This window comes from Sceloporus occidentalis, unplaced genomic scaffold (genome assembly GCF_023333645.1).
Source record: "Sceloporus occidentalis isolate IW3139 unplaced genomic scaffold, rSceOcc1.0.p SCAF_4, whole genome shotgun sequence".
NCBI lineage: Eukaryota > Metazoa > Chordata > Lepidosauria > Squamata > Phrynosomatidae > Sceloporus > Sceloporus occidentalis.
The window spans coordinates 102,646,305-102,660,881 of record NW_028316984.1 but is presented as its reverse complement, the minus strand read 5'-3'; the positions used below and the strand labels follow the sequence as shown (position 1 = coordinate 102,660,881).

Here is a 14,577-nt window from a genome sequence, read left to right as displayed (position 1 = left end):
CTGCCTTGTTTGTTGATGCTATTGTTACTGTATGATGTTGTATATTTTATTGTTTTTAGCTGCTTTTAATTGAATTTTTATGTAAACACTTTGTGCTTTTTTAGTCTGTAACCCCACTTCAATCCACCGGGAAACATAAATTATTATTATTATTATATTATATTGAGAATTACTGTGTAATGAGATTTTTTAAAAAGAAAAATCACCTTTCTGCACAACCTGTTGTTGTGTTCCTTCCAAGTCATTACTGACTTGGTGACCCTAAGGCTAACCTGTTATGGGGTTTTCTTGGCAAGATTTGTTTTGAGGAGGTTTGCTGTTGCCTTCCCCTGAAACTCAGAGCATGAGACTTGCCCGAGATCACCCAGTGGGTTTTAACACCTATCAAAATATTTAAAGACATTAGCTTGGCCAGTATTGCATTACTATACCATAATAAAGGCCTGAATTAGAAACAGAAGAAAAATAAAGACAATATAGCTATTAAGATTCATTGATAATTGAAATTATTAGGTCTTTAGTAATAAACAAGTAGTTAATTCTTGTTTTATGCAAGTCAGGAAAAATGCTATAGTGTTTAAGTGATTGGTCAATATAAATGTCTGGCATTTGAGAACTATGATACACCTTTGTGAAATTAAGCAGCTTATTTAGAACTGGAATTTGACTTAATGTTATTTATTTTCTCCTACAACAAATCTTGAAGCAATGTGGCAGCCCTATTTAGACTGCTTTACTAGTCGAACCTCACCCAATCTCTTTTCTCAGTTATATGCTTGGAAGGGAGATATTAATTCAAAGCAGCACAGTATAGCTTGCACTGATTGCAAAGTAATTTTAAAGAACTGCAGAGAATGATATTTTCCCATTCTCTCCTTTCCCTGCAGTCATTTATATTCCCAGAAGGGACCTTCCTGATCAGTGTAGAACTGAAAGATGAGGAAATTGTCCAAGATTACATGGAAACTCCCAACCCAGCAACCTTCCCAATCCCACACTGCTAAGAAGCCTCCTGAATCTCAGCTTTGCAGGCAGCAGGAAAGAATGGGAAACTTTCCTTCTGCGACATTCCGCATGCTAAAAAAGCAAGATTGTAAGATAAAGCTAACATATTTCATAGCTAATAGGATACGGTGTGATATAGTCCAAATAATCTGATGTAATGAAACCAATGAAATTATTTTAAAAATTGAAATGAACATCATGGGCATTAGGGATAATAGCATCCAATGATTGCCTGATGTTTTTCCAGCTTATCATATAAAAAAGACATCAAAGCAATATATCTCAAGAAAGAAACAGATTTATTCAAAGATGCCTTTATGGTATAAAGCACCTTGTTCATATAAAACAGTATTCCATTCTTTTTAAGAAAATTACGTCTTTTCTTTTCAAGAGAAGCGGTCAGTTTTTCTCCACTGCCAGTGTACGGTTTTTGGCAATACATTTTGAAGACCAACTCACTAGAACATGTCACTACAATATGCATTTGTCGCAGTTAAGTTGTCAGAATACAAATGAATGTTCCAGCACTGTTGCAACTGGAGTAGCCCATACTTCATGTGCAGTATTTAGTGCTCCATTGGTTCCTCAGCCTTTTCTGCTGTATCCTCAGCAGGTTGAGCAGTCTTGAAAAGATTAAAAAAAAAAAGGTAGACAAGTATTACAATATTAAGTGTCACGGATACAAAATTATAAAATAAAATTTCACAAAGAAATGCTGAAATCTATGACTACTGAATACAGAGGCTGCAGGAGTACAAGATCTAGGTTGCAAACAATCTAGTTTGACACCACTTTAACTGCCATGGCTCAATGCTATGGAATTCTGAGAACTGCAGTTTGTTGTGGCACCAGGGCTCTCTGACAGAGAAGGCTAAATGTCTCACAAAATTACAAATCCCAGAATTCCACAGCATTGAGCAATGGCAGTTAAAGTTGTGTCAAACTGGAATATTTTTGTAGTGTGGATGTAATCCCAGTTTCCTGAATTAATAATCAATGTATTCAAAACCAAAATATACTCTCATTTTGGGGTGGGGATGAGGAAACACTTTGATAACATTTATATATTTCTCAGTTCATCCATAAGCCTGAGAGTCATGCAATACTGGATTAACTATAAATATTTAATCTTCTGGTAAAAAAATATGGAGTTGAAATTCTCACTTGTCTCCATCTAGAAGAGGTTCATTGAGGAACATTCTTTTGTGATAGAAAAAAAATCAATGAAGGCAGTCCAGAATAACTTGTTAATCTTTAGTAAGTGAAATGGTTACTAACAAATTATTCTGTGGAAATATGTTCATCTCTTTTCCATATCCTCAATGACTCGAATCCAAAGATAGCATTCGATAAAGAAATTAACAACTTAAAAATAGTTACAATTAAAATGGGGGAAATGCAATGGCTACAGTTGGAGGAACACATCCCCTCTTTACCTGCAGCACCCAACACACAAAGTGTGCTACCAAACATCAGACAAGATAAAGAGGGAAGAAAAAGCCTGCAACTTTGCATTGGACTGTAGCAGTACAGGATACAAATTTCAGCTGTGATTCAAAAATGGAAAGGGCAGTTAAGCCTCAATAAATGAAAACACCATTGTCGGGTGCAAAAAGGGCAAAGTAAACATCAGGAGAACCACCCTGGATGTAGCATTTGACACATAAGATGCTGCAACATAGAAAGGTCTCAGAAGACTGGGGATCTTAGAAAAGGGCCTCAAGGGAAAATATCAGCATGGCAGGCAGGTCCACATGTTTTTAAAAAAACAGTCAAAAGACATTTGGAATAAGAAGAAGAGCAACCAAGTTCAGAGAAACAGTAAAGTAAGGTATTCTACAAATTGTGCGTTCATTAAATGTACATACCTTTCTCTGTGGCCTTTCCTCAAGGCCTTCTAGGAATGGTGCTACATCATCATCATCATAAATAGTGAACTCCATATCTTTGCCAACAATCCCAATAGAAACATTCTGTTAAACGAAAATTGAAAGAATGAAGACTGTCTTGTTTACATGATAATATGGCAGATGTAAAAAAAAATCAGCTTTTTCCATAACATATGTACAATATGTCCTATAAAATGTTCCATGTTCTACAGTTTGTGAACACATCTACATTATTTCTCTGTGACAGCAAAAACAGGAGAAATCTTAAAACTCATGTTTAAAACTGGGGGGGGGGGGGGGAACCAGGTATATTTACAAACAGATAAAAGTGAACAACTCTACTGGGTAGCAGGATACACCTTCTCATCTAGCCATGTTTTTAATAATAATATAATAATAATACAGTTTATTTATAGACCGCTTTTCCAAAATAAATCAAAGTGGTGTACAACAGAACAAAACAAATCATTCAAAATAAAACATAACATTACAATCATAATCAAATGATAAAACTACTAAAATTACAATTAAAAACTATTAAAACCATACAACTATTAAAACCCAACACAAACTAGCTGGATAAAACTGTGCATATCGAGGGAAAACAATATCAGGATACATGGGGGAAAGCTTGTTGAAAAAGAAAAGTCTTGAGTTTTTTTCTAAAAAGGTCTAGGGAGGTGACGGAACGGAGCTCATCGGGGAGGGTGTTCCAAATCTGCGGGGCTGATGTTAGTGGTGTTAAATCAAAGTCAAGCAAATTGTGCCTCAGGTGATAAAGTGCCCCATAATGTGGACCCTGCTAGAAAGGCACAATCCTATGGCCTTGCAATTCTGCATTTGTAAAGGAGCACAACATGGAATAGTGCCAAGGTACAGATATGCCAGAAAACCTGCTATCCATCTCTTAAATCAGATTAATGCATGTAGCATTCAGGGTAGCCTGAAGAAAGGGAGCCCTCCCTCCATGATAACTGTCATCCTTTGGCCTGTGAGGGAGTGAACAGGCAGGCCCAGCTCCACCAGGGCTAGCCTGAAGAAGAAGAGCCCTCCCTCCAGTCCATCTGCCTTGGTCTAGGCCTCAGAGGGAGAGAATAACCACTGGACCTCATCCCCTTTCCCACCACCATTCCCTTCTCCTTTTGTATCATGTCTTTTAGATTATAAGCCTGAGGGCAGGGAACTGTCTAATTAAAAATAATAATTGTAAGCAACTCTGATAGCCTTTAGGGCTGAAGGGCGGGATATAAATAACCTAAAAAAATTAAAAAATGCAATCACTATTGTCACAGTCCTACATTGCCACAGCATAGCATAGATATCTGCTGGTGGAGTTACACCAGGCTAGTCCTATGCAACCCCATTCAAAGAGAAATGTTGTGCAGCACATGTTCAGGAAAGGGACTCATTGCACAATGTGCAATGATAAGCACGTATAATTGTACTCATTTAGGCATCCTCATGTGTAATGGTTCTACCGCTACAACTCTACTTCCTCCAATGTCAGCTGAATATGGCTGTTGCATGATGTCAAAATAACAGCTCTGCATGTGTTGTACAACTGAAGCTTGCATATGTCACTAACAGGATGCCAGCATCTGTGTGAAATAGTTCTCTGTCAAAATAACATAAAATATTTGGTAAACCAGCACAACAAATTCTAAAAACTAAAGTAACACTGGTGATACCCTTAATAGGCCAGTCAGAAGGTGCGAAAATCATTGTGCTCACTTTCAAAGTCCACTGGCTATTTCATCAGGCAAAGATGGTAAAAAAAAATCATGCAAGCGATGTTACTGGAGTCACAGATCTACATCTTGCTTATTCAGAATGTTACAGAGAGTGTTTATGCAGTTGGAAAATTCATGCCCAGCCTCCCCCTAAAAGGAAGTCAGAGAAATAACCAAGCACCAAGGCAGTAGAAGGAGGCAATAACATTTCTGTTCTCCATTTGACAATTACTGGTGTATTACAAATTATTTAAGTAAAACTTGTTGCATTGCCACTCATTTTTCATTCATGGCAAAGTTTAGAATTAAATACCAACTGCTCAATGTCCAATTTTTCCTCAAACCACCTATTCCCAACTACAGTTCTACAAATTGGCCACATACTGGTCCACAGAGGCACCAGCTGACAAGCATACAACTATATTCCTATCATTGAACTCAGAACTAACATAATCTGTAGGGATGTCTGGAAGTTTTCAAGGAAGTAACCATGTTAGTCTCAAGCAGCATAAAAAGGAAGAAGGGAGAGGAAAAAAGAAATGTGGTAGCACCTTTAAGAGCAACTGGTTTTTATTTTTGCATGAGCTTTCGTGGATATAAACCCACTTCTTTGTCTCAGGACTGAATAGCTACTGAATACAAAGATGTAGGTTTATATTTACATGCAAAGCTCATGCCAAAATTAAAACCAGTTAGTCTTTGCTGTCACATTTTCTCCCTCCTTCCCTCCTTTTTAGGGATCTCTAGAGTTTCCTGCAGATGCCTGTGATTGTGTGTCCAGATATATATATATATATATATATATATATATATATATATATATATATATAAATAAAAGAAAGAAAGGATTGGTACCTTAGATTTTTAAGTCCAACCTGGTCATTCATGTATTCTGGGAAAATGTCCACTACATACTTGTATATGAATCTTAGCTCCTGAACTCAATATGCTTCCATGCTGTACATAGCTACTGTTAATCACATTCTATTATTCTAGGACAGACTACAAAGAAGAGAAGTCCATGCGCTTGCCTTAGTAGTCAGGTCCTGTTCAGCAGGTAGTGTCTCTCTCAAAGCACGCAGTCCATGTTTAACTAGCTCATCCAGATTACCTGAAAAATATGTACATATATAACCAATACATATGTAGTGAATTACTTCTCTTTGAGTGAAAGAATGCCTCAGAAATATTTGCCATGTGAGAGGTAGCCAAACTTCTCTTCAGCATGAAGCCCCCAAACCTCACAAACCAGGGAAAAAAATTAAAGAGAAAAGGTATGGAAATATCAGCAAAGTAAGATACTCCCATCAGACAAAAGAAACCAAACACTTACAGTCAGAAAATTCAGTCATGCGTCGTTCCAAGTAAGTTCGAGCTGACTGGGATCTTGCACCAATGGACATAGCTTTGCAATCAAAATAATTTGCAGAAGGGCAGGTCTGGAAGATATGAGGGCCCATGTCCTAGCAAGACAAAAGGACAATTTCTTCTAGAAAGAGAAACACCACTGGAGACTGATAACATTTTATTTCAGCATCCAAATAACATCTATAAACCACAGGCAGTATAGGAATACCTCAGTTAACAACAACCCTGACAACGCTCCTTTTTACAAAATGTTTTTAAGAGAGCCCGGCCCACCTTCTTCTTGTTTTCTGTCTGGCTGGAAGTATTTTTGTAGCACTGGCACTGGGAGGATGGTGAAGAACAACTGGAGGAAGACAGTGGTTCAGTGCTAGATTGCAGCAGCATGTCTGCAGTAAACAATGCAATAAAGCCTCATCTGGGAAAGAATGGGATTCTTCTTTAGGTGATCGTACTGAAGGTATGCCTCCAGATTCACTTAGTGAACATGTGTGATGAGGAAAACAGGGGGGAAAAGTGGAGGATGAAAGATTAGCCTGCCCCACCAGCTACTACCTTAACATGTTGAAAAAGCATAGATCTGCATGTTTTTCCAACAAAATGTATTTTTTTTTTTTATGGAGGCTGTTGAAAGACAAAATCATCCCGGGATGCATTTAGGAAGAAGCTTATGGAGTTGTCTCTAGATGAACCAGGCCTACCTGACTTGGTTGTTTCATTACACATGTGCATAATGTTAGTTTTGGACAAAAACCAAAAAATCTGATGGAACACATTGACTCAACTTTCTTTTTTGGTATAACAACTTATCTGTATTTTATCCCTATGTTTTCCATATTATATCTACCTCTGGTACTAAAGCATCTGTTAAAGAAGCCCAGGAACACATTTACTTCGTTAACAGAGGACTACAAGAACATGATACCACTATATTCATGTTTCTTATGGGAAGGTCCACATTTAAGATATTTACACCATATGCTGTTTCATAATCTGTGAGAAGATTCATAACCTTTTTCTTCACACTTGTTTAGGGATGGAAAACTCCAAACAGAATATAAACAATGTATCTTCCAGCAGATTTTTCTTTCTAGATCAGTGAAAAGCACCACAGTACTTACATCATAACCTGCAATGAGAAGTCCCACACCATATGGTCTTCTGCCATATCGTTGAGTTGGTATCTGTGTTTCTTGAAAATGCTAAGGAATATGTCTTAAATGTTTAGTTCACATATTTACATTTGTCCTATACAATATATTAATTCACTTTTCAGTCTTAGAAAGGAACACAAAGTAGCTTACAAATACTGTACATAGGGTCAGAACAATAGTTAAAACAGCTTTTAAAACAATCATCCACAGAAAGTCTCAAAACAAAACCATTAAAACACACCAGAGGAGACTGAAGCTAAACCAAATGCTCAATGTCCAGTTGTTGAGTATTATCTTAGGCCACTGTCCAGCTGTTGATTAGTAGCTTAGCAACTATTTATTTTCCAAGATATCCATTCCCTCAAAAAGGATACTGCTTCCAATTAGAGATACTAGTCGAGACACTGGAAGAGGCCTGTCAAATACAAATCTAGAATCCAGACATTCTTGACGCATAAAATTGCTGCAATGTTAAAAAAAGAAAAGAAAAGCATCATACACAGTAGTCAACTTACTGCATGTGAATTTCATTTCACACAACTTTAGCCTTTAATAGGATTAGTCTTTAATATTCTAAAATACTCTTGCTTGAATGCTAGAGCTGATGGAGCATAGCGGCCAGACGTATGAGCCTCCTTAATTCCAGGATGTAGTCTACTGTTCAAATTTCACCTCAGCCATGGAATTATTTAATGCTTTCAGCCACCTTATATACATATACACATGGTCCTGTCCACATATTGAATGTGTGGGGAAGCTGTGTGGCCTAGCTCTATCCATTGTAAACACCGGGCATAACTGCCATACTCCACCAAACAGTCACTTATCTCTCTGTAGGCACAAAGAGCTCTTTGTGATAAACATCAAGCAGCTATTCATTGGGGGAATGTGATGGTGATATGCAGAGAGTGAAGCCATCCCCTGTGGTCCCATCTACATATTTATTCAATGAATGAAGGAGATGGATGTACTTCCATATTATTTGCCCACTGTACAGGTTCAATATAAGAGAAATATAAGTGGGGTGGCATAGAAGGGAGAAAAGTGTTTTGCACATGAAAATGTGGTTTATGGCCAGGATTTAATGAGGGGGGCAAAAATAGATTTACTTCTTATTTGTAATAATGCTTGAGACAAACATAAGCCAGCAAAAATGTTAGACGTGGACTAGAGGTAAGGGCTTGAAGACCCAGTTGAACTTTAAAGTCACTGTATGTCCACTGCCAATGTTTCAGTCTTAGTTCCAGTCTTACTGTTGTAACATGTAATATTCAGAAACATCCACTCACTGTGACCTATGAACTCTGTAAATTGTGAAAGTAACATAAAGAGTATCACTATGCACTGCAATTAAAATACTGATTACTCTTCATAGCAGGGATTCACACACCAGAGCTATAAGGGCTATACCATCCTAATTTTGGCTCTTCTAGAGCTCTGGAGGACCAAGGGGTGTCATCACAGCCACCATTTGGGATGACCAGAAGTGATGACACATCTGGCTGTCTTTCACTGGAGCAAATGGCTATTTGGGGTGCAGAGTTCCCCAACAGCATGTCATAGTCCCAGAAAGGGCTTTTTAATCCCTTTTTTTTAAAAGAAAAAAAAGGAACTCAACTTTTGGGCCAATACAATTATGGTGTACAGACTCTTTTGAAAGGTCAGTGGCAGTCCCAAGGGTCAAAGTAGATCCCCACTTGAAGAGCCAGAGGCAGCCTATGGGCCACACAATTTCCACCCTGGTTTATGGGAACATATTATTACTTTTAAGATTCCATGGGACTGAAGCCTTGCCAAGTACATTTTTTTTAGACACTTGTATCATTTGGAGCTTTATTTGGCACTTAAGTACACTACTGGCCAAAAATAAATGCTAATGTTAGAACTAGAATAAGTTCCTCCTAACAAGACATCCCACTTCAAGTAACATGACAATGGCCTGGGAACCCAATACGAACCCACAAAATGTGACTGCAATTTGGTACTAAGTTCACACTCAATCGTAGCATTAGAAGTTTTACATTGATGTTATCATTAAAGAATATAAAATCAACTACAAATTTACCACAGGAGACGTGCATCAGCAGTAAGTCCAGCAATTGAAATTCCAATATGGTTGTCAACATAGAGGATTTTTTTCTGATGAGCTGCTAGTTCTGACTGTGCTCTCTAAATAAGCAAATATTGATTGTCAGTCAAATAAACATTTATGACAATGACAAGAAATGTTAATTCACAGTTCTCTAAGTATCCATAAATACGGAGTATAAGTTCATATAAGCAGCTTCACACTTTTATGCATTAACCCATTCCCTATATGGACACATGAAGCTACCCAACCAGTGATGTGTATAATTCAGTAATGTCTCTTCCAACTAGCAATAGCTTAGCTACATCCTGAGGAGGGATCATTCACAGAAACTGGATTCCATTTAACAGTAATGCTAAAACCATGGCTCGAATTTGCTCTTCTGTTCACATTAAAAAAGGGATGTAAATTTTGCCATTTTCCCTCTTTATCATAACCCACTGCACCCCAATTGGGGAGAAGTGGTCAACCTTCACAATCCATTTTCCAGGCATGGAAGGAGCTCCATAGGGAAGAGTGGTGGGAAAATCCCTTTCCATGAATATAAACTCTGTTTCATTCATGCAAGGGAAGTCCATGTGCTGTACTGCCTTACTACATCTGGTGTCTAGGAACATCAATTCTCTACCTTCAGTAAAAGAAACAAAGCTCGTGCAAAGGAGAATACAGTTGTCCCTCCATATTCACTAGGGTTAGGGGAACCGTGAATATGGAAAAACCGCAAATAACAAAAACACTGTTTTTACCTGAGAGGACATCTCTCTGGGAATCTCTAGGTCCTCCAGTGCAACTATGTGGTCAATATCCAAAATACACTGGCCATAGAATGGCACTGGAGTAGCTACAAATGGTCTTTCAGTGCAACTTTTAGTTAAAGTTGACCACAGAGTTGCACTGGAGGACCTAGACAGTCCTAGAGAGAACATATTAATGAAATCCGTGAATAATCAAATCCGCAAACATCAAATCCGCAAATATGGAGGGATGACTGTACACGCATCCCTCTCCAATTGCAGACTTGGGATCTGCAGTTTTGGTCCTTCACGTATGGCAAGCATAGAGGAACAAAATGGGGTACGCACTTATGGCAGCGCATGCATGCAGGAGCATTCCGCCATTATAACCAATGGGGCTTGAATATCTGCAATAGTTCTGATTCCCATCAGGGAGGGTCTGGAACAGATCCCCCACAAATCAGAAGGGGCAAGTGTATTTTAAATATTGCAAAATATATGTTCAGAAGCCTATCATTCTGGCTGACTTTCCCTGGAAATGCCCTACCCACCTCAGAGCCACTTTAGAAAACCATGCTTTTTTGTGTTGTTTTCAAAAGCATCTACTTTGGACGAATCTTAGAGCAGATCCAAATCACTATAAATGACTATAAACACCCCTAAAAAAGAATGGAACAAGGAAATGCAGAATCCAAGGGGCTATATTGTGAGAATTTAGGCTTCTTTAAACCATCATTGAAAAGCTCAACTCTAGGCTTGCAGGCTTAGAACTGAACATTGCACCTGATACATTTGTCATTACATGCAGAATATATGTACCAATGCACCAAATATTGTATCAGTCACTTGCCCCATGTAATAGCTCCACTGTCTATGGACACGTACTACATTTTTACTTTTTGAAACAAAAAAGGCTCCAGAGTTTACTCTCAAGTGTACCTTTAATGCCACCAGAACTGCATGCGTTTTTGATTTAAGCCCAACAGTTGCAGAGCCTTGCTTGACAGCCTCCATTGCATATTCAATTTGATGAATTCGGCCCTATAGAGCAAAAAATAGAGCATACTTCCTTTAAACATGAAAATTCTACAAGTGAACAGACTACCCATTAATAACTTTCACAAAAATTAACAAAAAATGTTTTTTTTCCAGTTAAGTAAAACCAGTCTTTTTGCTCTACTTTGCAACAGATCACAACCTTCAGGTTTTAAAATTTAGTTATGTCTTCGCTGATTGTAAAAGTATTCCACAATAGCTCTTGAGACTTATTACACAAAAATATAAGCCATACACATAACCAGCACACTTGCTCCCTGAGGCTTTTGTATGTGTATTGAAAGTAAGCAATTTATTTTATACCATTAGTTGTGGTTAAGATTGCAGTGTTGAGAGACAAATGTACACCAACTTGCAATAATTATCTATCTTCATATAGGGACTTTTGAATGAACATGGTTCAAAATGGCAGTTTGGATAGTGTTTAGATGAGGGAATCATCCTTTCAGGTATTGACGAATTGCCACTCATGATTGGTCAAACTGGATGAGGGGAACTGGTGGTCCTATAGAAGGCCACTGATTCCCCAACTTTGATTTAGACTCTCTCAGCATCACACTCTTTACAAAGGCCCATCACTGTGGACTACCAGAGGTCTCTTATTCCCAGTGTATCCCTTTACTCCAAAATTCAGCCGATAACGGAATACAAGTGGCTTATTAGTCATGAGAAATCAGTGGCTTCATATTTCTTTGCAGACCCTCCTGGTTTCTGTATAAGAGCTTTGATCAGGCAACCAGATTGTCTGATGCTCTTAGCATAACCATGACAAATGCAAAACTAAATATACAATGAGTAACAAAACAACATACCTGGGGGCTCCAAACAGTGACATCATTGTCATACTGGTTACGGAACTAGAGCAAAGAGAAAAGAGCTCATTAATATAAGTAGCCATAACAATTTGGAAAAGACAGGCTACATATTTGCTTCTTCAAGTGAAACAGACACTCATTATTAACAGATACTCAACATTCACTTTAAAACTCTTTTATTTTAAGTGATTCCAGCTGATAATGCAGATCTGAAGGTAGCATGACGGACTTTTAAAAACGATAGCCGACAGGAATTTGGCAACTATTAAGATGTACTAAGAGGCGTACAGTGTAAATCAAGGGCAAGGAGCGAAGAAAACAATTTAAAATATAGGAGAAAAGACATCACAATTGCTCAAAGTAACTGTAGACAAATGTACTGGCTTGGACACTTAGCTATTATTATAAATCAAGAGAAGACATTTCAGAAACAATTAGTGGCCAGCGACACAATGTTCAACATACCACTCAAAAAAAAAAAGTTTCATTTCTTAACATGGTAGGCATGCTGAGGCCTAAAGCTACAATCCTCCTTCTTCAAATCAGGGGGTTTTGCTTTCATTTTCAACAAGAGCAACAATAGTGCCTACTGGAGGCTGCTATCGCTACTTGAAAGACCAGATCATAGCGAGAATCACCAACTTCAAAAGGAAAACTTCTCAGTACGGAAGAACATTAATAACTCTATCCTACGCATGCTGGTTGAATCTGATGTTGCTTTTAATTCTTGCTAACACTGCATCCACAAATTCTGGGAGAAATTAAGGAAATTTTGCATTTTTAATTTTTTTAACAATCTAGTATCTCCTAAATAAACTATAAGTCAGCATGAAGTGTTACACTGCTGTTGTTTTAGACTACAACCACATGGTCTCTGGAAGGTCCTCTACAGGGCCATAAGTTATGCAAGATATCCCCCTCTGAAAACGCTCAGAAACAATTAAATTACATGCTGCACTACCAGCCCTGAAAACTTCTAAGATAAGAGGAACTAAATTGTTTAGAACAGACACTGCAGGATGGAATAGTCAAGCAAAATGCTGAATCATGTTACAATGATGCAGAAGGTTTTGGGCCTCATATAAACCATAGGAGGAGAAAAGGAAAGCAACGGGGAGAGTCACAAAGTATGACAAAGGAAGAGTGAACTGCAAAACCCAGCAACAACCCAGAGTGACTCATGAGTAGTCTCCTCTTGCATACTGACCTGAGAGTACAGGAAACCAAGTAAGGATCACTTTCATTTATTGATGTCAGGATATTTTCCTTATTTGGGACACATCTGATTTCATTCATTTTTCAGTATAAGGGTTTGTTTGGGAGCCAGAGAGCTTGTCTCTTACAGGGCTGGCAAACGTCCCTTATAAAGGATGTCCACTATTTGAGGGTTGTCCAGTTTTTCCTTTTATATAGACTGAACAAGAGGCCAAAAATTCCCATGTTTTGAGGAGTGGGGCCTTTGTAAAGAGAGAAATGCATGCACAGGGCAATTTATAAATGTGGCCAATACACTGATCTGACAGGGAATGTGTATGTTATAATATGGTATTAATATCATTGTAATAATATATGGCACAATGCAATACAGTTGGCCCTCCATAACTATGGATATTTTTTAATCTAGTACAGTAATAATGTATGTAACAATATCTCCAGGGTTGTTCTCCAATGCTCAGGAAGTATCTGTGAACAGCTCTGTATTCTACTGAAATATCAAATGCTGGTTTTGGTTTCAGTTAAATTAGCCTTGTACTCTCTCTCTCTCTCTCTCTTTATATATATATATATATATATATATATTATTACATACATGATGACTGTACTAGATAAAAAAATCCGTGGCTATAGAGGACCAACTGTATCGCATTGTCCCATATATCATTACAATTATAATACGCACACATTTCATTATAGATATATCTCTCTATATATATAATCATAGCATATTGTTACATACATTAAGACTGTGCAATGAACCTGTTTCCTTTCTCAAAAGGAGTGCGGTGGATGATGGAGGAGGAGGAGGAGGCGCGGGGCTCCCCAAAGAGGCCTCTCCGTCCCGGGGCTCAAGTGCTGACTCACCCGACGGAGAGAAGGGCCTCCCCGCCGCAGCCCTCCTACGGGGCCCGTCGCAGCCCACTCTTCCTCCGCCTCCGCCTCCGCCCTTCCCTCCCCATCCCTCTCTCTCTCAGTCCCTTCCTCACCATTTCGGCGGAACCCAGGAGACCGTCTGACCGGCGCGAGGTCTTCCCAGAAAGGCGATGGATCTATGATTCGGCGAGCGACGGCTTTGGCCTGGGGCACTTCCTTCCGGCTCTGCCGAGGAAAAGAGGTCGATGCTCGAGCCATCGATTGAAAACAGAAGAACAAACCCCGCCTCTTCAAAACCGTTGGCGCGACAGGAGTGCCTCAAGCTGCGCATGCGCACTGGGTTGCTGCTGGGAAGCGGCTGAGAGTTGTCCTCAGTTGGAGGAAAGGGTCTGAGGAGCAGCCCAGTTTAACTGCCCTGGCTCAATGAGGGGAATTATGGGAACTGTAGTTTTGTGACGCATTTAGCTTTCTCTGTCAGAAAGAGCTCTGTTGCCACAATAAACTACAATCCCCAGGATTCCCTAGCACTGAGCCAGGACAGTTAAAGCGCTCTCAAACTGGATTATTTCTGCAGTGTGTGTTTTGGACCTTAATCTGCATTCAGTCCACCTTGTTCCCACTGTTTGCAGTGAAGACAAGTAGACACGTT

General features: G+C 38.8%; 1 protein-coding gene across 1 annotated transcript; it reads right to left on the bottom strand.

The window, feature by feature from the left end:
* Positions 1-1,285: 1,285 nt before the first annotated feature.
* LOC149314431 (proteasome subunit alpha type-1) lies at positions 1,286-14,186 on the bottom strand. Its single transcript, XM_089523102.1, has 11 exons — positions 14,073-14,186; positions 13,795-14,001; positions 11,835-11,879; positions 10,906-11,007; positions 9,209-9,312; positions 7,518-7,606; positions 7,111-7,181; positions 5,958-6,087; positions 5,656-5,735; positions 2,874-2,978; positions 1,286-1,628 (listed from the first exon to the last, which is right to left on the bottom strand). Exons 1-11 carry the CDS (start codon positions 14,184-14,186, stop codon positions 1,572-1,574), a joined length of 1,104 nt encoding a protein of 367 aa, XP_089379228.1. The 3' UTR covers positions 1,286-1,571.
* Between the last annotated feature and the right edge of the window lie 391 nt (positions 14,187-14,577).